Source organism: Catharus ustulatus (assembly GCF_009819885.2).
Source record: "Catharus ustulatus isolate bCatUst1 chromosome Z unlocalized genomic scaffold, bCatUst1.pri.v2 scaffold_26_arrow_ctg1, whole genome shotgun sequence".
Classification (NCBI taxonomy): domain Eukaryota; kingdom Metazoa; phylum Chordata; class Aves; order Passeriformes; family Turdidae; genus Catharus; species Catharus ustulatus.
The window spans coordinates 822,974-850,746 of record NW_024879445.1 but is presented as its reverse complement, the minus strand read 5'-3'; the positions used below and the strand labels follow the sequence as shown (position 1 = coordinate 850,746).

Sequence of the window (27,773 nt, the reverse complement as noted above, 5' to 3'; positions counted from 1 at the left end):
TGCACCTCCTCCTCCAGGATGCTGTTAAAGGCACTGAAGCAGAGTCATCAGCCCCACACCAGCGCCTCAGGAATGCTGCCTGCAAGTTCTGCTGGACATTGTGCTGCTGGCCATCAGCAGGTTTGCAAATCAGCAGGAGAAAAGCAAAATACAGGTTAAAATCTGAGAACACTTAGCCCACAGTTGGATGTTGTGTTGAGCTGGGAGTTTTGGTGAGCTAACAGTGACTTCTTCCTAGTTTTGCTTGTTTTGCCTTGTATATAAAATCAGCAAATGTCTGTTTCCCTCCCCCAGAATTGCCACCATTTGGAAAGCCAGCAGCAAAATGCTAGGGGATGTGCCCAGCGTAGATGAGGAAGTGACAGTGACCACATGGGAGCTCCAGCCTCCTCAGCAGCTCTCCTTCAGAGCCAGCACACCATGCTGCTGATTCTCAGGAGCAGACAATTCACCATCCAGCTCTCAATTAGCTTCTTTTAAAGTCTGCAGCCAGTTATGGGCCAGCTAATCCAGCCACAGCTCTGCAGGTATGACTCACCCAGGGACCTTCCCGAGTTCTGGCTGTGAAACACTGTGTTTCCATATGCAAAACAGAACCAGTCAGTGGGATTGTCAGCACTTGGTGGTTTTTTCCTTTCCTGCTGAGCACATGGGAGCATGGAGGTGTCCCTCGGAGTGGCAGCACATCTTCAGGCACTTTGGGGAGTGGCAGCTCAGCCAGACCCCATTGCCTTGGGGGCTGAGAGCTGCAGGAGGGGGCTGGAGCAGGCTGTGCTGGGCAGCTTTAGGTGGGAGGCAGAATATCAGCAAACTGATTTGCCTGCTGGTTTTAGGGCCAGTTTGCTGCAGCCCAAGGGCCCAGGGCAGAAATCAGCAGGGTGCTTATAGGAGGCACTGTAAACGTCCAGAAGTGCAAGTGCTGCATGGAATTGCAGATTTGTGCTATGTGCACAGCTGAAGTGGTGCTTTTCTTATCACCAACCACGAAAGGGGAGCAGTCCCCCCAAAAAAAGCGTGTCCCAAGGTGGTTGTGTGGGTGAACCCCAATAGAGCTGCACCCAGACCAGTGTGTGCAGGCAGGCATGGAGGAGACCTCAGGTGTCAGGTAGTGTTTTATTACACAATGCATTTATACAGAGATGTACAGGGCTGCCTTTCCATCAGAATGGCAGCCACGTTTACCCTCAGCAGCAGCTTCATCTCCTGCTGAACTGAGGCAGGGGGGGTGGCACCTTGATGTCTTGGCCTCTTTCCAGTTTCTTCTCGCAGTCAACAAGGTAATTGACCCCGTCAATGACAATCTGGACAAGCTCCACCTACAGCAACAAGAAGGAAATTGTAGTAACAGGAGGTTTAGCTCATCTGTTAATAGAGGAAAACCAGACCCTTCCACATCATGGGAGGAAACTGCACCTTGTACAGGAGCACTGCTCCAGCTGAGCCACATCTGTCACTGCAGGAGGATGCAGCCACCATGGGATGGGACTGCTGCCAACACCCTGCCTGACGGGTGTCAGGCTGTACTCTGACTGTGTCAGGGTTTGGGGTTTGTTCTTTGTAGTGCTGTATTTCTATTTTAATTTCCCTAGTGAAGAACTGTTATTCCTAATTCCCATATCTTTGCCTGAGAGCCCCTTAATTTCAAAATTCTAATAATTTGTAGAGAGGAGGTTTACATTCTCCATTTCAAACAGAGGCTCCTGCCTTTTTTAGCAGACACCTATCTCAAATCAGGACAGTGTCCTTGGTGTGGCTGGGACTGGGAGGAGGGCAGGGAAATCATCCACAGTGCCTGAGGAGGCTCAGTCAGAGCAGAGCTGGGTCCTTCCCCTGCAGGTGGCCACGGCCCTGCTGGGTTGGTCCCTGAGCCCTGGGGACCACCCTGAGGCTCAGCTCACACAGCTCAGGACTGATGCTGGCTCTGCAGCTCTCCAGTGTCCCAGCTCCTGTGTTGATGCTGTACAATTTGGATTTTATGTTTTCCAGATCCTCTTGTAGTGCTTTAGTGTATAACTCTAAACTCCAAGGCCTATCAGCTACTGTTCTCCCATTTTATTCATATAAAACAATTCTTCTCTAAGCCTGAAACTCAAGGACATCTCACTGTCTGAGGCCTGGAGAGATGGATACAACAGTGAGTTGAGGGGGGCAAACTTGGAGAAAATTACTTCATTGCCTGAACCTGTAACTGGAATATTAACCCCTAATATGTAAACAGACCCAGCTTATAATTGTGTGAAAAACTCGTGACCATTGTCCATCTTGGGTGAAGTGCCTTGGAGACTTCTGACAGCCCAAGGTGTACTGAGGAATGCCTTTAACAAATACCCACTTTATTCTCTTATTCTTGTCTATCCTTGTCTAGAGTGACACTGCCAGGGGTGGGATTCACTCCAGGCCCAGGGCAGCACCAAAATCCTTAATTCTGTACGGCAGAGGGTGGTGCTGTCTTTGTAACCTGTTTCAAAATTGCTGGAGAATACAAGGGGCCTTGTCCCCAGCAGACAGGTGACATGTAAGGACCACAGACCCTGTGGCACTGTGAGACAGCAAGAGAAACCTGACATTTCTTATTCTTCATTAAATGGTTCATTAGCAACCTTTAATGACTGGCTTGTTAAAACCAAGGCTAAATCTCATTGTCTCTTTATTGTGACAGTTGCTGATTTTCAAGGGATTTGTTTTTACTATAAAGCTTTTTGGTGGCTTGGCAGTTTATTTTATTGTCTTTTAAAACTAGCTGTGTTGGGAATGCAAAGGTCTGGAATTGCAGCCTCCATAAGAAAATAAATTTCTTATTAAGTTTGCATTGAAACTGAACAAAAATACAAACAATTTTATCTTGCACCTTTGGGAACATAATTCAGTTCTGCAGGCTCATTTATCACATAATGGTAAATTTTATTTAATTATGTACTGGAAAAATTTTATCCTATAATAAAACTTTTCTTATCCCCTTGAATATGTCTTATCTTATTTAGATTTCAGAATCACCAAGGTAGGGCTTGTGTCTTATCTGTTGCCTTAATCCTTTGGATTCTTGCTGTAGGAGGCATCAGTGACTTCAGTGGAACTCTTTGTAAGAGCAAAAATTTTTAGGCTTCCTCTGTCTGTCAGCAGGACTCAACTAATCATGCTGTGTAATCCTTTTTTTGTTATTAATGTTACTTTAATATAAAACACACATGGTGATGTGTCTGGTGTTAATGGATGTCTTTGTCACAGGCTGTTTTGGAAAATAATACAGCTTAACATTATTTCACTCTTACTTATTTTGTTCCCTGTTACTTATTTCATTCTAGATCCAAAGGAACACAGGTGCTTACATCAAACTTGAATATTTGGAGTTTCCAGACATCTGCCCGTGGCTGTGGGGACATGGAGAGGCACAGATGACCTGGCTGGGCTCTGTCCCCATGGCAGGTGAGCCAGGAGGGGAAGGCACTGTGGGCAGGGTTATATTTCTGTTATGAAAACCTACCTAGAATGAGGCTGGCTACAGGTGAGGGACCTGAGCTGCCTGGAGGGCTTGGGTCATTTCTGGCACTACAAATGTTCCTTCTGTCTGGAATGGCTTTGCTGCAGAAGGCTGAGGTGCACCCACCTTGCTGCAGGCTGTGCCCTACAGGGCTCGCCATTAAATCTTTGCCCAGATTTAAATCTCTGATTTAAGCGCAACTCCCTTGTGTCCTGTGCTGAGAGCCACACAGAGCGTGTGAGAACAGCCCAAACTCCTCAGTCCCTGTGGAATGAGAGCCTTGTGCTGCTGTGTGACTGTGGAGGAAGTGTGTGACCCTTCCTCAGGTCGTGCTGTAGTGCCTGAGTCCCTGGGTGGGTTCCTGTGTGGATGAAGTAAATGCACATGAGACTGACAGTGCTGCAGGTTTAATCAGCATATGCAGCTTGATAACCAAGATGGCAAAAGCAAACAGAGCTCTGACTGCAAGAAGATTGGATCAAGGCTGGCTGGTGGGAAGTAAGATTTTACCAAGTAGAAATTTAAAGTTTGTCTGAGTGATGTTTAACCCAATTAACCCACTAAAATACTAGCTGTCCTGAAAAGGTGTATAAGCACATGTAGTGCTCAGTACAGCTGGATTCTGATCACCATTGAGTAGTCCCCATCTCTCTCTCAAATGTTGATATTCCTACACCTGCATACCCCACTGGAGATCCTCAGCAGATGTTTGTGCAGGTTGCTCAGGGTTGTGTTTTCCCACTGCCATGACAGGAGCAGTTACCAAACATTTCATGCACATTAACAGTGAGCATTTCCACTGTGCCAGATCCACCAGGAGTAAAAACTGCCATGGATCCAGTGAGGCCAGCAGAGGGAAACTTTCCCATCTCAGCCAAGAAGGAAGGGCAGGACAGAGAAAGGAGCCCCGAGAGGAGCAGTTACCTCAGAGCGACCCAGGCGGTCCAGGTTGGAGATGTCATAGACGTCAGCCACGGCTGCAGTGTCCACCCCACCAGTGCCACGCTTCTGCAGCCTGAGGTTCTCCAGGATCTTGGAGAACCTGGGGTCCTGTCAGGACAAACAGCCTGTGCTGAGCAGAGTCACTGCAATGCTGTGATCCTTGCACAGCATCACCCAGGCTGCAGAGCTTTCCCTCTCCTTCCACCACATCCCACCTCTGTGGCCTCCCCCCAGAGCAGGTTGATTTCCATAACAAACACAGAGATTTTTACATTACAGCATGCTGGTTCAGCCATGCACTACCATCCTGTCAGCATGCAGCAGCCACAAGCTGTCATTTCTGCTCTGTCCCTTCTCCCCAGCCCCTCTGCACACCCAGAGAGCTGGCATTGTCACTCATGCCACATGTAAAGCTGTACCTTGCTGAGCCTGGGCAGCTTGACGTGGACTCCAGCCCGCAGCCCCGTGCCCAGGTTGGAGGGACAGGTCAGCACGTACCCCAGGCGCTCGTTCCACATGAACTCCCAGCCCCTCTCCTTGATCAGCCTTTCCACCTGCGGGGCAGCACACAAACACAACCAAAATGGGATAAATATTCAAGTGTCTTGTAAGATGCCAGCAGGATTTTACACCTGTGCAGCGTGGTCGGGGCGTGATACAGATGTTTGCACTCCTCAGGTACCAGGATTTCTTCTCATGAGCACTGATTTGCAGAGTCTGGGTCACTTCATCAGAAAACTCCACATCATGGTGTTTTGGTAAAGCCTTAGCTCATTGAGCCACATTTTCACTTAAGAGTTGTTACTTTTGTTATTTATTACTCATTAAATCTGAGGCAAGTTTGCAGCACGGCACCCCAAAGGACTCAAGCACCATGAAGCAAACAGAAGGAGCTAAACCTGAGTTTTGTGTAGTTTTCTAGCTGATGTCATGGCTGTGAAGAGAACATCTGGCCTCTAAATGCCACATTTCCATTACAAGGAGACAGCACAGCCTGTAGGTAAGATTTCTCAGTAGTAGGTCTCTGACCAGAACTGATAGGAGAGTGAAATAATTACCTGCAGGAAAATCACAAGGCTCTATTTGAATAACCTGGCATTCTGTTCACTCATCTATGTTTGTGCAAATCCAGCACAATTTCAGTTCAATAATTATTGTTGTTATTATGATTCAGTTCAAATTATTATTAAGATATTCCTCAGTTCTCTGAGGACAACTGGATACATAAACCAGCTCATGCTCACACGACTACTACAAATACAGCTGAATACTTCAGGTCTGAACAAGGATACAGAACAAATTACTCTGCTAAGATAATTTCTGTATTTTGTGAGGATAACACAGCTGATGGTGGGAAGCTAGACCTGATTTGCTGCCCCAGACCCAACCTGAGTCACACCTGAACTTCTAGACAGAACTGTTTTAACCCACACCCTCTCCCAGGAGCCTTTCCTATCATTGTGATAGGAAAATAAAATAAAAGAAGAAGGAAGGCTATGTATTTATTTTTCCCTACAACCCAGCTAGCAACCTGTCCATGTTCCCTGCTCTAGCTGTGTTGATGTGGGCTGTTGTGTGGACTGATGTGCCTTCATTTCATTGCCCCAGGAGGTGCTCAGGAATGATAAGGAATAATAAACCCATTGAGAACTACCTCTTTTAACCCACGGCAGAATCTTTCAAAGACACGTTTCATGTTGCCGCCCTTCTCCATGGAGATCACCCTGGTGTGGTCCTCCTCATTAATCCAAATGAGAAATGTCTTCTCATTGTTGTGCCTAACCAAGAGGGGAGAAAAAAAAAAACCAAAAGCTGTAAAAAGGGGAAATAATCCTCAGCATCCTTATTTTCAAAATCCTTAAGATCTTTAATTTTGTCACAGTCTTTCCAAGCAGCAGAGATGTCCAATGTGTCATAATAAAACTGTTTTCTGGAGTGAGGGGTTGGAGCTGGCTCCACCACTGGATCCCTTGTGCCTGTGGCATTACAGGGTCTCTTAGGCTCAGTGTGAGCAGAGTTTTCTGGTCACACCATGCTGCTGTGGTGCTGGGCAAAGAAAACCTGTGGTGGGATGCAGCCAAGGGAGAAGCCAAGCTCTGCCCCCTCTGTCCTCAGGGAAGGGTTCTGTTGCTCTCAGAAAACCCAAAAACCTGCACGGTGCTGGGGGCCACGCAATGTGTGCTTGCTGAATTTTGTTCTCCCCCACCTCAAACCCCAGCAGCACTGGGGCTGTGTCTGGGATCCCTCAGTGACCCTGCTCTGCCAGAAAGGACAGAACCCCTGGAAACCCGTTCCTGCCTCAAACAAAGCGGTCAGGGCTGGCTTTGTGAACCGCTGGCTCACTTTTCCTGCCTTTTCCTCTGCTTGGCCAGTTTCCTACTACTGCCTTCCTACAGCACGTAGAAGGTGCTGGATGGGATCAGACTCGTGTGTGCCAGCAGTGAAATATCACCAGGTTGAAGACACGAAAGTGAAAGTTCAAGATCACTGAGAGCCTGACTTCCAGCCGGTCTGCTGTTGCCACATCTCCTTTTTCTGGCTGCAGTTGGAGCTGGCCAGGGCAAGGCTGGGCAGGTGTAAACATCCTGTGCCCTGACACTGGGGTCAGGCCAGGTCCACTCAGCTCCTCCTCAGCACCTAAATGCTCAGGGAGGGTTTTATAAATAGTCTGAGCTTGGCCTAACTCGCCTCCTCCTTTTAGTTAAACAAGTGTCCCATTGCTTCCAGGACCCTGCACTTAAACTGTGCCACTGCTGGCAGTGCTGCTGGTGGAAAAGGTCCTGCAGCCCATAACAAGGACAGGATCAAAATCATCAAAAGCAAAATTATTTCCACAATGTGCTCACTTTCTGACAACAACATTTTACAAGAGAAGGGCACATTTTCAAGATGTGGCTTACAGAAGTAATTTCCAATCATGCTGGTTTTTTTTTTCAACTCTCCCTGATATTTCCCATGTAAAAGATGCCAAAGGCCTGGTCTGTTCTATTCAGGAAATCCCTGGATGGTAAATATGCCGTTGGTAGTTCTGTTTGTTTGTAGAGACAATGAATGAGGTGCCTCAAACTTTATCCTTTTCCTCAGACTTGAGTGGGGACCAAAGAATCTGCACCTTGTGGAACCCAATAGGATTGTTGGAATGAAAGAATCCCCAGTTTCCCTGCAGTCACTGGGTTTCATGGGTGATGAGGGCTCACACCATGCCTCAGAATGCCTTTTGCATGTGTTTTTTTTCAGCATTAAAGCACCTGGCAATGCCCACAAGTGCAGCAGGATGGATGCAGATGCTGTGCACTGCTCAGCTGCCCCCATCCTCTGCTGTAGGTTTGGGCACTCCTCTCAGAGTTTGGGCACTCATCTCATCCCTGTATCTCCACAGCAGGTACTGCATTTGGGCCCAGCATCAAGTCTGCTGTTACAGTAGAACCAGACCTAGAGCAGAGCAGGAAATCCAACCTCCCTGTCTCCTTTGGAAGGTAAGGGTTGCTTTCATCCCTGGGAATTACAACATTTCTCTTTTTAGAGCAAACTGAGCATGCTGTGAGTGTGGAGCCAGAACTGGTGCAGGGTTAGGACAAGCAAGGAGGTTTGTAAGACGATCCTGGGGCAGGACACAGCGCAGTGCAGGTCACACCACGTACCAGATTCCTCTGGCGTCCGGCCAGTCACGGGCCATCCCGGCACATGTCAGCAGCGGGGACACTGGCTTGTCAAAGAGAAAGTGGTCCTGGGCACCCAGGCACGGCCAAAGGCAGACACAGACACACGGGAAACAAAACAGAACTCCAGATTATCCAGCAGGCACTGTCACGCTGTACAGAACACTTTTTTTTTTGTGAAGGCAATGGGAGCACGAGCAATTCACTCAGCCTGGTTCCTTCGCCTGCAGACTAAAATCTCTTTACCCAGGTGATTTTCTGAAGTCTTGCAGATTCTCCCTGACTTGTTTTCCCACAAACATTTTCCCAAAATGTAGGGAGGGATGGGAGATGGGGCCTAAATCCACATGGGCACACCAAAGGATGCTTTGGAGGACCTGGCTCCAGAGATCTCAGCATTCAGACACATCTCAGCATAGGAGAGTTCTTAAAAATTGGAAAAAAATAATAAAAAATACAACCAAAAACCAAACAATAAAAAAGTGTTAGCTCTGAAAAAGTATGAATCTCCAGCATGGGGATTTAAATATTTGTTCTGAGCATGAGCTCAAGGCAGGAATTAAATCTGTGTAATCTCAAACTTTTGGAATCACAGGCTTGTTATGTTCCTTAACAGAGATGCTACTTGTGGCTTAGTAAATGTAGCACTTGCTGTGCCATCAACTAGTCCCATGCATAATAGTCTAGTTTTTTCAAAATTGATTGGGTTTTTTTCTAAATTAATTGTTTTCTAAATTAATTGGATTTTTTTCTAAATTAATTGTTTTGGGGTTTTTTTCTAGCAAAGAAAATAAGTATTTTATACTGATTTTCACGTGTGTGCTAGAAAACTAGTATTTCTAAATTCCTTGAACACTGCCATATGAAATGCTGGGAGTTTTTTGCTGGTAATGTTGTTGGTTTTTTCTCCTTTTGTTTTTTATACCTAGGGTTTAACAAGAAATAGTGAGGCAATCTATCCAGAATGCATATAATGTGGTAGGCACATTGATGTGCTTTACTTCATTTTTCTCTTAATGAAGAATGTAATAATTATTATTATATTCTTCATTTCACTGAGGTTTTCATCTTTAAGTGCTTTGTACTGGACACAGTGCAGCCTGAACTCCAACTATGCAAAGAAGAAAAGGTGTAGAGTTCTTTTTGTTCTTCAAAGGGACACAAAATTTACTTCCTCAACTGGAACAAAAATTCCCCTTTTTGCAGGAAAAGAGCTGCTAGTTTTCCTCACAAGCATATGGCCCAAATCTGCAAAACACCAAATGCCTTCTGTGCTGAGTGCAATTCAAGTAGCACTGATTTATCTCACTGCAATGAACTTTGATCTTGCTGAGCTCAAATGGTGCCTTTGAGAAGCTGGCAGGAATCTCACAGAGGTGCCAGGTCCTGGAGTGCTGCAGGGGGAGAGCAGTGGTGTGAGGTGAGGAGTGGATCTCAGGTTACTACAGCAGCGTCTGATCTCTGTAAATCTGCATTATCACCCATGAAACCAAACAAAATGAGATGGAATGCTGAATCAGTGAAACCTTATTCCACTTCCCACAGGATTTAGCCCTAAACCATGAAGGAAATACATTTTCCACCTCTCCTTCCTGCTGGAAATAAAACCTGCAACAGGTCATCAACATCTCGTCAATAAAAATATTACCAGGGACATTCAATTAAAAAAGTTACTGACCTTACACAAATTCTTAACTCCTGGTTAATCCAGACACCTGTTTCCAGGATTATAAATAGTTACCTTACTTCATCAGCTCCCCTCTGGTTGATGTTATGGAATAATGTGCCATGAATATAGCTAAGAGGGTACAGCCATTCCTTTGGGCACTTAAAATGCACATTTCAAGCTTTGTTTGACATGTCACATGCTGTGACAAAATCCATGATGAAAATCCTTGTGTTTGCATCTGTGTGACAATGAAAACTCTTGTTATGGGGCAGATCCTTCAACTCCTTAAACACAACGACAGGACTGGGGAAAAGTCACCTGGGTGCTACAGCCACTTTTGGGAAATTAGAACTAGTGTAGCGTTCACTTATGGAACTACGCCCAAATTTTGGGAAATTAGAATTAGGGTCATTCTGATATAGGAAATAACAGCAAAGTCCCCCCCACCCCCACAGCATGGGATAGAGATAGGATGTAATAACTATTTATGTAATACTTTTGGTTAGAATGGTTAGTAATATGGAAAGTATCAGTCTTACAGTCCAATATATAAAATCTCCGTCTTTCAGTCCAATAGATAAAATATCAATCTTTCAGTCTGATCTAGAAAGTGTCAATGTTTCAGTCCAATATATAAAATATAAATGTTTCAGTCTAATATAGAAAGTGTCAATGTTTCAGTTCAAGATATAAAATATCAATCTTTCAGTCTGATATAGAAAGTATTTATGTTTCAGTCCAATAGATGAAGTATCAAATTTTCAGTCTAATACAGAAAGTATCAGTCTTTCAGTCCAATATAGAAAGCATCAATGTTTCAGTCCAATAGATAAAATATCGATTTTTCAGTCTAATATAAAAAGTAGCAGTGTTTCAGTCCAATATATAAAATATCAATCTTTCAGTCTAATATAGAAAGTATCAATGTTTTAGTCCAAGATATAAAATATCAGTCTTTCAGTCTAATTTTAAAAGTATCAGTGCTTCAGTCTAATACACAAAATATCAGTCTTTCAGTCTGATATAGAAAGTATCTATGTTTCAGTCCAATAAACTATCAAATTTTCAGTCTAATATAGAAAGTATCAGTCTTTCAGTCCAATATATAAAATACCAATCTTTTAGTCTAATATAGAAAGTATCAATGTTTCAGTCCAATAGATAAAATATCAATCTTTCAGTCTGATATAGACAGTATCAATGTTTCAGTGCAATATTTCAGTGTAATATAGAAAATATCAATGTATCAGTCCAATATATAAAATATCAATCTTTCAGTCTACTGTATAAAGTATCAGTCTTTCAGTCCAATATTTCAGTCTAATATAGAAAGTACCAATCTTGACTCAGGAAATGACCAACGAAAGGTTCTGAATTTACCCCCTCGCTTGTCCAGAGGCGGCAGCAGCCGCGTGTGTTTGATTTGACCTGGCTGTGTGGAATATCAACAATATAAACCCACGCTTCAGGCAACACCGCCCCTGTGCGCTCGCCATCCCACCCCAAAGCGGGTTAGTGGTGCGGTTATCCCTGCGGGGAAGGCGGCGATGCTGCTGGGGACACTCACATCGATGAGCTGCTGCTGCTCCCGCTCGGTCATGCTGGTCAGGCTGTAGTACTTGCCGGACAGGTCGCCCCGCAGGCCGGACAGCGCGGTGACCACCACGTTCTCCACCTCCCTGCGCTCGGCGCGGGTGCAGGCGGGCGGCAGGCTGAGCCCGCGGATGCTGCGCCCCGTGCGCACCCGCGATGACAGCACGTAGCGCTCGTCGAACTGCCCGTGGGTGATCTGCGGGGCGAGCAGGGCTCAGGGCAGGGCTAGCACACAGCCCAGCCCGGCTCTGCACGGGATCTGTGCCCAGCTTCTGCACCGCTGGGCACTGGTAGCCCTTGGGGAGCTTTGGGCATCGCTGATGCCTCAAGGTTCAGCTTTCCTATTTTCCACATTCTCTGAACTCCACACAAAGTGTTCCAGGCTCTCTCCCAATCCTTTTCCAGCCCCAGAACCAAGGACACGCTGCAGCTCCAGCCCCAAAAAGTGCAAACAGGGAATGGAGGAGAGAATCTGGGAGCGTGGGACTGCACCCAATGGACAATGAACCCAAGGTGGGAATGGAACAGAACTGATCAAAGTGTGAAACTCCTGACCCAGGCCCATCTTGGGTGGAGTTCTGGGGTCTGGCACTGCCCAGGGTGAATCCTTGGAAGGGCTTTTATTAAATCCCTGCTTTATTCCTTTAGCTCTGCCAGCCTCTGCTCCAGGGAACCTCTCCAGACATCAAACCAGGAGCTGTTTTTAGGAACAACACCTTTCTCTGGCTGAACAAACATGTTGGAGTACCCAGCTCCTCCTTCATGCTCCCCAAATACAAAGGAGCCTACATAAATTTTGGGAAATATGGATAAGGGCAGAGGCAGAGGGCCAGGAAAGGAAGATCCTTTGGAAGAGGGGTCAGGTTGGAGCAGCCTGGGACAGTGGAAGTGTCCCTGCCCATGGCAGGGGTGGGAATGAGATGGGCTTTGGGGTCCCTTCCAACCCAACCCGTTTTCTGATGAGTCTGTGATCTGTAAGCTCATGAACTGACCCACAGTGCCCTGTGAGTCCCAAATGTTTGGCACAGCTGGGACTGATTCCCTGCTGGGATCAAGGGATGCAGCTGACAGGGACATGACTGGCATCCCATTTTCCTTAAACATAAAACAGGAACTTCAGACCTGGATCAAGGAAAATGAAAGTGCTGTTGATCATCACTGAAATAAGCAGCTCTGGCCTGTTTAATTCAGTCCTACCTTGGATGCATCCAGGTCCGTGTGATGCCTCATTGTCCGTGGGTCGTAGCCATTATGCCTGGCTTTAATGACAGGGTCAAAAATCTCAGCGAACACCTGCAGGGTCAAGAGAGCCTAGAGAGGGTCTGCAGCACCACAGAAACAGAAACACGTCCTCACAGCCGCTCCAGGCAGAGATTCCTGTCTGCAGCCACCACAGACAGAGCCCAGACAACCAGGCTTGGGGTTTGGGGTGTGAGCACAGCCCCAGAGCTTCTCATTGCAGAGCTAAATGGGCTGCCCACCCTGGTGCTGTTTGTCTGCAGTTTTCCTCGTGATCCAAAGGCTGTGGCTTACTGGTGTCTGCCCAGAAAACATTTCTGCTTCCCCTCTGCCTCTGCTGCCTCACAGTGTGGTTTCCACATCATTCTCCTTTGGTGTGTCCCAGAGTTGGGTGGTTTTCCCATAAATTAGGTTTAGCTGCAGGAAGGAGGGCAGCTACAGCAGAGGGGGCACCTGTGGGGTTGCCACACATTCCCGGTTTTCCTAACATGGAAAAGCAGGGAAAACAGCCTGCCCCCAGTGCACCACATGGGACACAAATTATTTTATCTGATGAGAGTGACACCTGTGGTGTGTGTGTGAAGCAGAGGCCTCTGTGAACTCCTCAGAGAGATTGGAGTGCAGGAATCAAATTAAAGCCTTTGGATGGATTAAAGTATATTAAGCCACTCATACATGAAAGAGAGTTGTAAACTTCAGTTTTAAGTAAGTAAGTTTAAGTAAGGATATGTTTAAAGTTCCTTAAAAAGCAAGAGCCTTGGAATGTAGTGCAAAAAAAAAAACAAATTTCAAAGCCAAGCTGTGGTGAGAGCTCAAAAATTTAGTTTTATACATACTAAAAATACAGTAAGAATATTGCTTATGTTTTTCAGACAGAACAGATAGGGCTATATGTGCAGATTATACATAAAGTTTGGTATCATAGAACTAAAATTCTAATAGGTTTAGAAGAAATGCTTCAAGTTTGTGTGTTTAGCTCATTGGGTAGTTTGTAAGTAAGAATGAATGTATTGGAGTGAGAGCTCTCTTATTCTCTCTCTTCCTCCTACCACAACATGAAAGAAGAAGAGGAGGAAGAAGAAGAAGAAGAGAAGAACAAAAGAAGAAAAGACCAGGGAGCATCTGCCTTTGCTCAGAACTCTGTACAGAGTCCTAGGCTGCATCTTTTGTCTTTTGAGACTGATGTGCCTTGACATTGGACAGCTTCACAGCCACCAACAACCTCTCAGCTCTTTGTAACCCCAAACCCAAACCAACCCCAACACACCGCGAGCCCCGCGCGGCGCTCTCACCTCGTAGGACTCCTCGTCCCCAGCCACCATGCCCACCGTCTTGATGAAGGGGTGGCCGGGGTTGTCCACGCCGGTCTGGATGCACTGGTCCAGCGTGTACCCGTTGGGGGTCATCTTGTCCCGCAGGCGGGAGTAGATGCCCGGGGTCAGGCACTCGGCCATGCAGTTGTTGTGCTTGCGCAGGTCGGGGTAGTCGGCGCTGCAGGGAGAGCAGCCCCACACATTACTGTGCCCCCTGACATCACCCTGGATAGTTTGTGAGGTTAAAGGTGTGATTTGTTCTTGGGTTATGTGCTGCAGTGCGTTACAGGGGGAAGGAAGGCTCTGCTGAGCACAGCCGCGTTGCTCTGGGCTTTGTGCTGCTGGGGAAGTGGGGCCCAAAGAGATGTCAGAGGGCACTGAGCCTGTCTTGGGCTGAAACACAGGATGGGACCAAGGGTTTGTATTCTGTCACCAGCTGTTAAACCAGCTGGAGCAGTGTTCTTTATCTTTCCACAGCCCATCCTCCCTCCAGGAGATCTCTCCTGTTCATGGCCACTGAGTCCCAGGGCATGGCTGATAAAATTCCATCATCCCATGGGGAGATGCTCCAGCCAGGGGAGGAGCCAAGCATTTCCTACCCTGATCAAATCTGAGATTTGGAACATCAGAGCAGCCTTTCCCACTGGATCCCAGAGGAAAACCAGACCCTTCCACATCATCCCTGGAGCTTTGGAGGAAACTGCACCTTGTACAGGAGCACTGCTCCAGCTGAGCCACATCTGTCACTGCAGGAGGATGCAGCCACCATGGAATGGGACTGCTGCCAACACCCTGCCTGACGGGTGTCAGGTTGTACTCTGACTGTGTCAGGGTTTGGGGTTTGTTCTTTGTAGTGCTGTATTTCTATTTTAATTTTCTTAGTGAAGAACCGTTATTCCTAATTCCCATGTTTTTACCTGAGAGATCTTTAATTGCAAAATTATAATAATTTGGAGGGAGGAGGTTTACATTCTCCATTTCAAAGAGAGGCTCCTGCCTTTCTTACAGACACCTGTCTTTTGAACCAGGGCAGAGCCCCACTGAGACATCTCAGGCAGACAGGAAAGAGCCCCAGCCAGGGAAAATAAAGATATTGGGCTTTATCAAGGGGTTTTTCAACTCTGTCAGTCCTCAGCTGTCTCTTGTACTGGTAGTAACTTGCTTTATGTGCAACTGTGGTATTTCTCTAACAATACATTTTAGCTAGGGTTGTGTAAATCATAAATAATAAAATTAATCTGTCAGAGCCTAATTCACATCAGCTTTGGCAAAGTCAATCTACACACAAAAAGGCCTGTAATCAATTTCTAACCATCAGCCAGTGAGTTTGTAACAGAATTAGGAGTATTTCCAGCACAGCAGTAATACAGGAGATTATTGCTGCTTGCATGGAGAAAATACTTTGACATTTCCCTGTGGCAGAGTCCATACAATTAGCAGGTCCAGTAGGTGGATGAGTTAAATATAAAAGTACAGTAATAAACCTGAGGCATATATTGGATTTGTTCTTGTTCAGCAGTGTTGGTTTAGGTTGGTTTGGGGCATTTTCTGAGGTGCTATTATCTCACTGATGCCTTAGGATTTTAGCTGTTGTATTTTTCAAATCCTGTAGTGCTTTATACTTTAAACTCCATGCAGAGTGCTGGTTGCTGTCTTTGCATTTTGGTGAGACAAAACAATCCCTCTGGCACCCAAGGACACACCACAGCCCGTGGCTCCAAAAAGTACAAACCAAAGTGAGTTGGGGAGGAGCAAACTGGGGGGAAAAGACTTCATTACCTGAAGCTGTCATTGGAGGATTAACTCTGATGTGTAAATAGCACGAACTTTTAATTGTGTGAATAACTCCTGACCATCTTGGGTGCAGCCTCTGGGAGACTTTGACAGCTCAAGATGTATCTATTGAAGGCTTTAATAAACACCCACTTTATTCTTTTAACTCTGCCTATTCTCTGCTCCAGGTGGCCACTCCAAGGCTCCCCACAGCCCTTGGAGCCCGTGGAACCAGAGATGCTGGCAGAGCTGCTGTGTTGGGTACCACTCACCCCAAGGATGGGGAACTGGCATCGCCCCTGCCCACCCTGCGCTCACCTGGGGGGGAAGAGCTTCCTCTTCTCCTGCACAGCGGCGCTGACGTTGTGCTGGCCCAGCAGGTAGCCCGTGGCCAGCACCCCCGTGCCCGCGGCGGCGAACAGCGCGGGGGCTGCGCGCCCGGCCAGGAGACGGGTGAAGGTGCCAGCCATTCCGCTCTGCAAGAGACACCGCGGTCAGCCTGCGGAAACCACCGCCACCGGCTTTATTGCGATTGTTTAATTTTGGCTGTTGAAATTATTTTAGTGTGGTGTGGTTGGTGACGGCCTTTTAAGTGCTTTTGGTGTGGTGTAGTTTGTTAGTAGCCCTAGTGCCTGTGTGGGTTGCAGGTTTTTGTAATCTGTTCGTTTGTAAATGATCTGATTATATAAATGTAAATGTAAATAACAAAAATATACATAAAAATATACCTAAAAATATATATAAAAATATACATTAAAATATACATTAAAAATAAAGATAAAGATAAAAATAAAATAAAAATAAAATAAAAATAAAAATAAATATAAACATAAAAATAAATATAAAAATAAATATAAAAATAAATATAAAAATAAATATAAGTAATAAAATATATGTATATGTATATGTATATTTATATCTATATCTCCATGTATCTACATAAATCTAAATCTAAATCTATAAATCTATAAATCTATAAATCTACAAATCTATAAATATATAAATCTATAAATATATAAATACATAAATATATATTTATATATTTATATTTATATATAAATATATAAATATAAATACGTATATATAAATATCTATATAAATATCTATATAAATATCTATATAAATATAAATATCTATATAAATATAAATATAATTATAAATATAAATATAAATATAAATATAAATATAAATATAAATATAAATATAAATATAAATATAAATATAAATATAAATATATCTTGATATTAAGTATATATAAATATACAAATATAAAAATATTTATGTATATATAAATATCTATATAAATATGAATATGCAGCATTATCAGTATCAATATCCATATAAAAATAAAAATAAAAATAAAAATTTCTATATAAACATAAATATAAATATAAATATAAATATAAATATAAATATAAATAATATTAATAATAAATATATATTTAATTATACACTGGTATTTATATTTATTTAAATTCACTATTTTTATATGCTTATTTGTTTCAAAATATAAATATAAATATAAATATAAATATAAATATAAATATAAATATAAATATAAATATAAATATAAATATAAATATATCTTGATATTAAGTATATATAAATATACAAATATAAAAATATTTATGTATATATAGATATCTATATAAATATGAATATGCAGCATTATCAGTATCAATATCCAAATAAAAATAAAAATAAAAATAAAAATAAAAATGTCTATATAAATATAAATATAAATAATATTAATAATAAATATATATGTAATTATACACTGGTATTTATATTTATTTAAATTCATTATTTTAATATGCTTATTTGTTTCAAAATATAAACATAAATATAAATATAAATATAAATATAAATATAAATATAAATATAAATATAAATATAAATATAAATATAAATATAAATATAAATATATCTTGATATTAAGTATATATAAACATACAAATATAAAAAATATTTATGTATGTATAAATATCTATATAAATATGAATATGCATCAATATCAGTATCAATATCCCTATAAAAATAAAAATAAAAATTAAAATTAAAATTAAAATATTATAATATGAATAATAAATATACATTTAATTATATATTGATATTGATATTTCTTTAAATTCACTATTTTTATATGCTTATTTATTTCTAAATCTAAATCTAAATCTAAATCTAAATCTAAATCTAAATCTAAATCTAAATATAAATATATCTTGATATTAAGTATATATAAATATAAAAATATAAAAATATTTATGCATATATAAATATATATGAATATCAATATGCATCAATATCAGTATCAATATCCATATAAAAATAAAAATAAAAATACTATTAATAATGAATATATATTTAATTATATACTGGTATTTATATTTTTTAAATTCACTCTTTTTATATGTCTATTTATTTCAAAAAATAAATATATAAAAAAAAATTTGTAGAAATATCAATAATATAATTATTTATAGAAATACAAACACATTAATCTTTGTATTTATAATATATAGATAAATATTTTATGTATTATACTCTATTACAAATATTTTATATATAGATACATAGATATAAGTATTTTGCACTTGCAAAATATCAAAATAGAGACTGTGTGCTGTGTGTTATAACATTAACTGCTGCAAAAGCAGCTAATACCTTTATTTGTGTAACTAACTGACAGTGCTGAGAAGAGCCCACATAATTTTATAAAATAGCTAATGCTGTTTTAATGTACTGGTGGAGTATCTTATCTGAATGATGACATTGAAAAGAGCCAGGTAAATAAACATCAGAAGCAAGAATGCAAGGACGAATTTATCACTGACCCCTTGGTTATCAAGAAGTGGAAATCACAAAACGGGGGCCTTGTGAAGAAATAAAATACATAAATTTTATGTAGTTATAATGCATGATCTCATACAGCTCATCCCCCTTGGCAGGTTGTGCTCCTCTGGGGTGTTCAGACAAATTTGGGATTTGTGTCTGTGCTGTACAACAAATATTGGCCCTGCTTAGTTCTGCTGGGACTGTGTCTGAGGCTGGCCAAGAAATTCTCTTTTCTGTGGGAGTCTGGAGGAGGCCATGCAGGTTTTTCCATAAAAAAATCAGATTTGGGTTAGGAATGCTGGTGGCTGTGAGCTCCTTAGGAAGATACAACTCCTGCCCAAATGAAGGACAATTCCATGGATCTGAGTTCCAATTTGTGTAACTGACAGAAGATTTTCCTCCAGACTGGGCTCTGGTAAATCCCCTTTGGGAAATGAGCACAAAAGATTTACCAAAAAAACCCCATTACATTTCTTCCAGGATCTGCTGTTTCAGTTGTTTTACCAAAATTTTTTTCCAGTATGATTTTTTATTCTTTTGGAGTTTATACTAAACTCCTCAAAGCTTCTCATTATATTTTTAGTGAGCTCATTCCCAATAATTTTCTGGTAGACCTGGGTTAGTTAGAGCCACACCCTTCACCTCTTCATCTTTCTCTCTCTTGGCCAAAGACAAATGCAATATTGCACCTTTATCTCCTCACTTGGTAAAAAGTTATTCTGTGCTTGCACGTTTTTATTTTGCCAACCACAGATGAGGAACAGGATGTGTTCCAAGTTTGGGGCCATTTGTTTCCTGTCCTCTATCGTGCTTTAGCAATTTTTTTACCAAAATCTTTCCATTCTGTCTCCTCCATGCCTTTGGAACACAGATTAATAATAATAATAATAATAATAATAATAATAATAATAATAATAATAATAACAACAACAATAATAATAAAAATAAATAAATAGATGAATGAACGAATAAATAAATAAATAAATAAATAAATAGATAAATAAATAAATAAATAGCAACTGTACTATCCAGTTAATGTAACCTCACTTCCAGAGGAAGGTACTGGCTGTTTGGCAGAAATTTCGGGTTTTTTTCCCTGAAATGTCCTCCCTGAATCCATGAATTCATGTAGGTGACCTGCAGGACAGGCTGTTGTGGCTGCAGCAGGATTTTCCCTCCCAAAAATGCAGTGCTTGACTGCAAATAAAAATCGAGTCACAGGTTTCTGATGGAGATTTATTTAAATTTTTTCTTTTCTGTGTGTTTAGCAGATCGCTCCTGTGCCTTTTCACAGCACAGCACCCTCATCCCACACTCTGGAAATATTTCCTCATGACTAATCTGCACAGAACCATTGTTGTAATTCCTCCATGCCTGTGAAACACCGTGTGTATTTTCACAACAGGGGATTTATGGTTCTGTTTCACCATTGCAGGGAGCTGGCTGGCAGCCAAAACCTGTCCTGAAAACCACCACAATCCCCCTGCAGGTGATGATTTTATGGCTTTGCAACGTCCCAGCCCCCAGGTGCTCTCCTGTGATCACTGCAGGCTCATCCCCAGCTCAGAAAAGTTTTTCCTGACCCTCAGGCAGGCTCTGCTTTACCTGACAGATTTTTTTTTTTTACCTGACAGACACTTCTCTGGCAGCTCTTAGAAGCCTCCCACACTGGAGACACCACAGACTGCGCAGGTTGTCTACCTAAAAAAACATAAAACAGGGTAAGACAGAGGTATTTCCCCCTCTTTGTAAAAAAAATAAAATTTAACTACATATTTTTTCTTACAGAGGAAGGGCCACCCTTGTGATGGCAGCAGGGAATTGCCATAATTTGTGACTGTCTAATGCCAAGGGAAAAGTGAATTTAGGACAAGGAAAAACATCATTTGGGGTGCTGTGGGAAAGGGAGAGCAATGCTTCCCATGCCAGAGCTCCTGGCTCAGCCACAGCTTTGGCCACACGGGTGGGCTCTAGTCCTGAGAATGAATCTGCTGCAGCCCAGAAACAGCCCAGCCTGCTCAGAAACCTGGGGTGCAGCCTGGCAAACCGAGTTTGTACAAAACGAGGGCACAAAATTGATGAGAAAACCTTATCTGACAGCAGACAGCATCACTGGGCAGGGGAGGGTGCTCATTTTTTTGCCTTTCTGAAGAAAGCATGATTTTAAAGTAATGGTTCAACACAGACATTTTTAAAGATCCATTTCAAAGAGTCTGAATAGCCCCAAACTCAGGGGAGAGCTTTTTGTCAAGTCTGGCCTCAAACCAGACAAGTCCTCATGAGAGAAAATCCATTTTCCTGTGGTGCTGCCACAGTGCAGCTGGGGAGGGGAAAATCACTGTGTCAGGATCAGAAAAATTTTTGGTTTTCAGCCCTTGGGAAGGAGTTGAGTGTTTGGCTGAGCTGACCAGGTGTGCTGGAAGGAGAACTTCATGCTCATGTTTCAAAAACCATTTACAGACAGTATGGTCTAAATTCTAAGGATTAATCAACCTGAGGTCAAAAATAAATGCAATTAAACTGCAATTCCAGGGCTGCATCTCTTAAATTTGAATCAATGACTGTGATGGGATTGTCTGCAACCCTATCAGTCCCACCAAGATTTTTTAAAATATTTCCTCTTTAAACTGCCCATAAGTAAAGGAGTTTTCTGCTCTGATGGGGGATTCTGAAGGCACTGACAAAAATTCCTTAAAGGGCTCTTCATTATGATCTATCCATTGTTACTGAAAATTTTACCTGTGGTAAATTCATTAATTGCACCAACCTTCCACAAGTTTCAAGTTTTTCCAGTCCACCTCAGGCTGCATGGGAATTTGGGCTTCATTCTAGACAGGACTAGCTGCATCTAAACCTGCACTGATTATTGTTGTGCCATTTGTCCAGGGGAGATCTGATTTCCTTGAGATTTAGGCACAGCACCTTGTTTTGGATATAAAATCATTGCAGATTTGTGTTTTCAGATTTTTGACAAAAAATCTGCCACGGGACCTCAATCAGGTGATGCTCTGCAGCAATAAAACTTTTTATCCAAAATGTAATGGGTGAGCACACTGAGAGGCAGCGGTATCATGAACAATTTGATTATTTTTGTAAGAAATCCTCAGGGATGTGACCCAGACTGAGCTGTCCCAGTGGCATTCAGGGCTGAGCTGCCCTGCTGTCACCCACCCCTGTCTGTGCTGCTGCTCTGGGTGGGGATGGACGCTCAGATTTCGTGTCCCAGCCCATCTTGTGCACCAGGTGTGTTTTCTGCAGGGGGTTCCACTGCAGGCAGGGCTGGGTTTGGGTTTTCCCCTCATTACCAAAGCGTTCTGTGATGTGTTTCAGGGTACGTGACCCTGACAAAGAGTTTCCAGCAGGGGCCTTGCACATTTCCCCCGGTTATCTCAGCCTGGAGAGCTGTCCCTGGGTCCTGCTGAGGATCTCTGAGCACCCCCAGGCTCAGAGGTGGCCCCAGGCCAGGGGTGGAGCTCAGTGCTTGGGGCTGGCCTGTGTCACTGGCGCTGTAAAGCGTCACCCCAAGGTCATCTGTGCCCGTGCCACCTCCCAGAGGAGGCACAAATGTCCCCAAACCATCTCCCTGCACCGGGTTCTGTCCCACAAGGAACAGCTCTGGTGAATTCCATGTGGTTAATTCCATTCCACCCCTGCTCCTGCACAGTCTGCACACCAAGGGCTGCTCCTCACTCCCTCCTCTTCCTCACCCCCTGTCACCAGGAGGGGAGAGCCATGCAGAGTGGAGCCAGCCTTGCCTCCCCCAGGGCAGGATCCCACCTTGCCTTGGCCAGGGAGCCAGCAAGGGGCACCAGGTCACAGCCCTGGAGCTCACAGCCCTGGAGCTCACAGCACCCTGCTGTCCTGCCACCACTGCACCCGGGGTTTAAACTCTGTTTGCCCAGCTGTGCACAAAAAAAAAAAAAAACAGAGGCAAAGGGCCAGCACTGAGGTTTGAAGGGAGTCACTGCAGCAAATCCTAGCCCTAAGCCCCAGGAAACCTCACAGCTGCAAATAAATAAACGAAGAAAAAAACCAAAACAAACAAACAAGCAAGCAAACAAATAAATAAATCAAATAAATAAATAAATAAATAAATAAATAAATAAAAAATAAATAAATAAATAAATAAATAAAATAATAATAAAGAAATAAAATTAAATAATAAATAAAATGATAAATAAATAAATAAATAAAATAATATAATAAATAAATAAAATAATAAATAAAATAAATAAAGTAAAATAATAAATAAATAAATAAAATTAAATAATACATAAAATAAATAAAATAAAATAATAAATAAATAAATAAATAAAAGAATGAATAAATAAATAAATAAAATAAAATAATACATAAATTAAATAATAAATTAATAAATTAAATAAAATAATTAATAAAATAAATAAAATAAAATAATAAATAAATTAATTTAATTAAATAAAAGAAAGAAAGAAAGAATGAATAAATAAATAAATAAAAAGAATAAATAAGTAAATAAAATAATAAATAAAAGTATAAATAAATAAATAAATAAAATTTAAGTATAAATAAATAAATAAATAAATAAATAAAATTAAACAGCGTTTTTCCTGTTAATCCTTCACTTTCCTGAGCCTCTTTGAAGGAGGAAGCTCCCAGCTCCATCACTGCCCGGGTGCTGTTGTTATCCAATATTTCACCCTTGCCAGCGGGGAAGGAAAGTGCCAGGGTTACAGTGACATTTCTAGAAATAGAGGTAGATTAAATATTTGAGCCGTGTCAGGGGTGGTATTAATTGCCACGCCATGTGATGCTGAGTGACATTTTGGAGGAATGGCAGAGTCACAGCTGAAAGTTCACACGGGCTCAGCACCACGGGGGTGTGCGTGCACATCTCACCCCACAAAGCTCCTCAGCCAGAGGATCCCAGTGCTGAGCTGCACCCTCACGTGGGGCAGGGACAGCCAGCCTGGCCTTTTGCAGCGCAGAATAATCCCCCCAAGCCATCCTCAGCTCCAGCTGAAGCCTACAGAGGGCACTGGAAATTTTTCCCTGCCCGCCCCTGGAAGGTTCTGGATGCTCAGGAGCATCTGCAGTGGCTGCCATGCGTCACTGCTCACCTCAGAGGCTGTTTTTAGACACCCAGAAATCAGTTTACATCTCCCCTGGTTTGCTGCAGCACCCTTCAGCTCAGGGAATAACACACCTGAAAACATCCAGTCTCACAAAGCAATTTTTGTGATTTTTTTTTTTTTCTCCAGTTTCTCATCAGCATCACTCAAACCCTTTGGGCTCGCATGGGTTTTGAGATGCAGGAATTGTTCTGGCCATGCCTCAATCTCAGCATGGAACACCTCCACCCAAAATAATCAGCCACGTTTCAATTTCTTCCTCCTCGTAATTCCAGAGGACAGTTATAAAAACTTAATAATTTGGGGGGAGGAAAAAAAAAACAAAAAAAGATAAAATTCCAAACTATGTGACCAGGCTGAGCCAATCTGGTGCCAATTTGCAGTAAAAACCTCTCATCTTCGCAGTGCAGAGAGCTACAATCAAAACCACAAAAAACTCATGTAATTAGAGACATTTCCTCTGAACTCGCTACATAGAGCGTTATCTTTGTCCAGCTAAAATTTCCTACAGCATTAATTCATGATCCCAGAGGTGTTCCCCACACCTTGATAATCCTGGGGTGAGGTTATTTGGAGCAGCTGCACACTGGGGGCTGGCACACCAAGCACTTCCACAACCCAACAAATTATGAAATTCTGTTTTCAAATTAACACCACCACCCTGTGGTGCCTCAAATCTGCCTCCAGCAACCCTGGGGTTTGAAATCCTGCGTTCTGAGGCTAGAAAAGCAAGATTGGTGCAGTCACACTGACCTTGGAGCCGGAGGTAGGGACGTCCTGCTGCCTGCAGCGAGCCCAGAGTGTGGAGGGAGCAGAGGCAGGGCACTGACAGGAGCCCAGGAAACCTGAGCCGGGACGAGGGAGGTGAGGAAAACCAAAATAATTCCCTGCAGGGGCCAATCCTGCCCTGCTGGGTTACGTCTGCCCTCCCAAGGGTGCCCTTGAGGGATGTGGCAGCAGCAGGGTGACAGCAGCTTCATCCCCCACACCGCCCTGGAGTGGTCAGCCGTGGATGGACAGATGGACACGGACACTGCTGGACCTCCCCAGGGCCACCCCTGACACCCAGCTGGGCATGCAGGACTTGCTTTTTCCTCCCTCCTCTTCACTTTTTAATTCATTACATTAATTCTTGACCATCTGCAAGGCAGAGGGGCCCAGGAACACGAAGCCTCTCATGCAGAATTACTGTTATTACATCACTGTATTGCAGTTAGAATTGCTGTATCTCTGTAGCTGTGGAGCAGCAAATTACAGTAAGAAATAACACACAATGGCTTGGAATAATCAGTTTCATTCACCTGCCTCTGCTCCCACCAGAGCTGAACATGCTTCAAGGCTGACAGAGGAGCACAGGGGCCAGCACTGTGCAGCTCTTGAAAATCTAACACTTAAAAAATCCTTTTTCCCCTCTGTACATCTAATGTCCCTTTAATTTTACATCTCATTTTCCTAAACCCACATTTCTGAATTTTGAAACCGCACAGAACACAGACATCTCTCCCCCAAAATGTCCTGCCTTGTTTGGGCTGATGGGAGCCATTAATAATTAAAACCAAAATAATTAAAACCCCCAATAATTAAAACCAAAACAGCCACTCCAGATCAGTGCATCTGGGAACAGCCTCTCAAGCACACCAGGTTTTTTATCAACTGTGTCCTGAGAAAAACAGCCAGCTGTGGATTTCCTGAGGTGACAGGGTAAGGGAAATGGGCACAGCCAATCCATGGATGCTGATGGAGGCACACTTTTGCATTTTTTACCTTTTTTTCATAAAGGCCTTGACCAGACCTGGCACAGGTGATGCCATGGAGTGCCTGGCTGGATTAGGCAGAGGTTCAAGCTGTTTGCCAGCTGAGCAGATGCAAACAAACCCCAGGCTGGGAATTTACAGTGCAAACACCTGGAAAAACACATTCCCCAGTGATTTCTGAAGAATATATCATTAATACTTAAAAACAGTTTGGCTTTACTGCTGGTCTGGGGTGTATTTCGTGAGAAACTCAGCTCCTGAAACAGTTGGGATGCCAAGGTTCATCCATAAATAATGCCCTATTTTAATCTATAATATAATTATCCAACAACTCCAGTGCTGTCATGGTTTCATTGCTCATGCTGGGGAGCAGCAGCAGGTGAGTGTTGATTCAGGTGCAGCTCACATTAATTTGGTGTGGGAGCTGCTGGGCAGGGCAGTCACCTGTAAGGGCCAGACAAATTTCTGACTGACACAATTATTTAGAAGACAATTTGTTTGAAGTCAGGTTTCGATTACAGAGGAAGGAGTTGGGACAGAAGTGATGAGCTGGGCTGTTCTCTGTGTGTGCAGTCAGGGGTTGGAGGGTGCTGTGCTTGTCCTGGGCAGCTTTGCAAGGTCACAGCAAGAGCCCCTGGACACGATGTGGTTCCATTCCAGAGGCTGGGATGTGCCCTGGTGTCGTGGCAATTCCTGGTTATCCAGTTCCAGGGCTCTGTGTCTTGGGTAACAATACAGGGTGTGATAAAAGGTGTCTGTTCTATCACCATCTGTTGAGGGTGGGGCAGTGATCCTGATCTCCTTGTGAGATATTCTGCTAATGGGCCACCCATTGAAACCAGGCAGGGCATTGTTCTTTATCTTTTCACAGCCCATCCTTCCTCCAGCCAGTCATTTTCTGCTCATGGCCATTGAGTCCCACTGTGGCACTGATAAAATTACTGCATCCCATTGGGAGTTGCTCCAGCCAGGGGGAAGAGCCCAACATTTCTTACCAAGATAAAAACAGAGGTTTTGGGACACTAAGGGAGCCCCTTTCTCCACTGGACTCCAGAGGAAAACCGGATTTCTCCACATCCCCACTGGAGCTCCGGAGGGAAACTGCACCTTGTACAGGAGCACTGCTCCAGCTGAGCCACATCTGTCACTGCAGGAGGATGCAGCCACCATGGGATGGGACTGCTGCCAACACCCTGCCTGACTGACGGGTGTCAGGCTGTACTCTGACTGTGTCAGGGTTTGGGGTTTGTTCTTTGTAGTGCTGTATTTCTATTTTAATTTCCCTAGTAAAGAACTGTTATTCCTAATTCCCACATCTTTGCCTGAGAGCCCCTTGATTTCAAAATTATAATAATTTGGAGGGAGGGGGTTTACATTCTCCATTTCAAAGAGAAGCTCCTGCCTTTCTCAGCAGACACCTGTCCTCCAAACCGGGACACAAACCAGGACACTCTGTGATTCCTGGGACTCAGAATAAGGCAGAGAGGCACACACTGATATCCAGGGGTTACCCTGACCTCTCGCTGAGAATTCCTCGTGACTGGGGATGCTCAGTATCCCCTTACACCGTGCAGCCCCCGAGGGCTCAGCCTGGGGCAAAAAATCCCTTTTTGAGGGGATCCAACCCTCATCCCTCAGGGGCTGGGGAGGGAAATCCAGCCCTGGGTGTGAGCCATGGGCACACACTGGCCAAGGGGACAAGCAGGCTCAGAGCAGTCATCCCACACTTGCAATTCCTCCAGAGAAAGGCTCCTCAAGGAGCTGAAACACCTCCACTAAATAAAGAGCTCAACGAGGCCCAACCAGTGCTTTAAAAATATCCCCAGCTATTTTTGAGTTATTGAAGTTGCTCTTCCCAGGACATCCACTGCACAGTAGAGGAAAGGCTGTCTATAATTAGTAGTGTGGTTTCTGGCTAAAGGGAAGAGGAAACTGACCCTTTGGAAAAACAGGAATGTCTGAAATCCAAAACGTGGTCCTTTTTCTCTCTTTTTTTTTTTTTTTTTAATTTTTTTTTAAATTTTTATTTTACTTTTGTTTTATTTTGTCCCCAGCTGAATTGCATTCACAAGTGACCCAGTTCTGAGATGGTGATTGTCAGAGGGTTCAAACCTGCAACGACCAGAACACCACAGCTGGCAAGGCATCACAAGAACCACAGAATCCAAGATATCTTGAGCTCTGGACACCTTCTCTCATTCCACCGTGGTGATCCAGCATTTCTTTGTCATGGAAAACCCAGGGAGGAATGGTTACAGAAGGAAAGGTGCTCTTTCTTTCAGATGGTTTTCCCATTGGGTGTGAAACTTTTACAGCAAACACAATGGAATAAACAAAGTGTTGCTATTTCAAATGGAAAATGAGGTGCTGATAGCACTTTTTGTGTCCTCAGTCTGGAAATGTTTTG

At 43.1% G+C, this 27,773-nt stretch overlaps 1 protein-coding gene and 1 long non-coding RNA gene across 5 annotated transcripts; one reads left to right on the top strand and one right to left on the bottom strand.

Moving 5' to 3' along the window:
- The first annotated feature begins 439 nt into the window (after positions 1-439).
- LOC117011177 lies at positions 440-27,773 on the top strand. 4 transcript variants are annotated; one of them, XR_004420888.1, is made up of 5 exons: positions 440-527; positions 3,303-3,423; positions 7,800-7,896; positions 20,136-20,222; positions 27,421-27,773. It is a non-coding gene; the product is annotated as an uncharacterized LOC117011177 (long non-coding RNA). The 4 variants fall into 4 exon arrangements; XR_004420889.1 differs by lacking the exons at positions 20,136-20,222; positions 27,421-27,773 and adding an exon at positions 15,855-16,077; XR_004420890.1 differs by lacking the exons at positions 20,136-20,222; positions 27,421-27,773 and adding an exon at positions 14,371-14,407.
- Positions 521-16,383, bottom strand: CKMT2 (creatine kinase, mitochondrial 2). Its single transcript, XM_033086480.2, has 9 exons — positions 15,985-16,383; positions 13,873-14,071; positions 12,539-12,634; positions 11,316-11,537; positions 8,062-8,147; positions 6,075-6,198; positions 4,840-4,974; positions 4,403-4,528; positions 521-1,316 (listed from the first exon to the last, which is right to left on the bottom strand). Exons 1-9 carry the CDS (start codon positions 16,134-16,136, stop codon positions 1,197-1,199), a joined length of 1,260 nt encoding a protein of 419 aa, XP_032942371.1. The 5' UTR covers positions 16,137-16,383; the 3' UTR covers positions 521-1,196.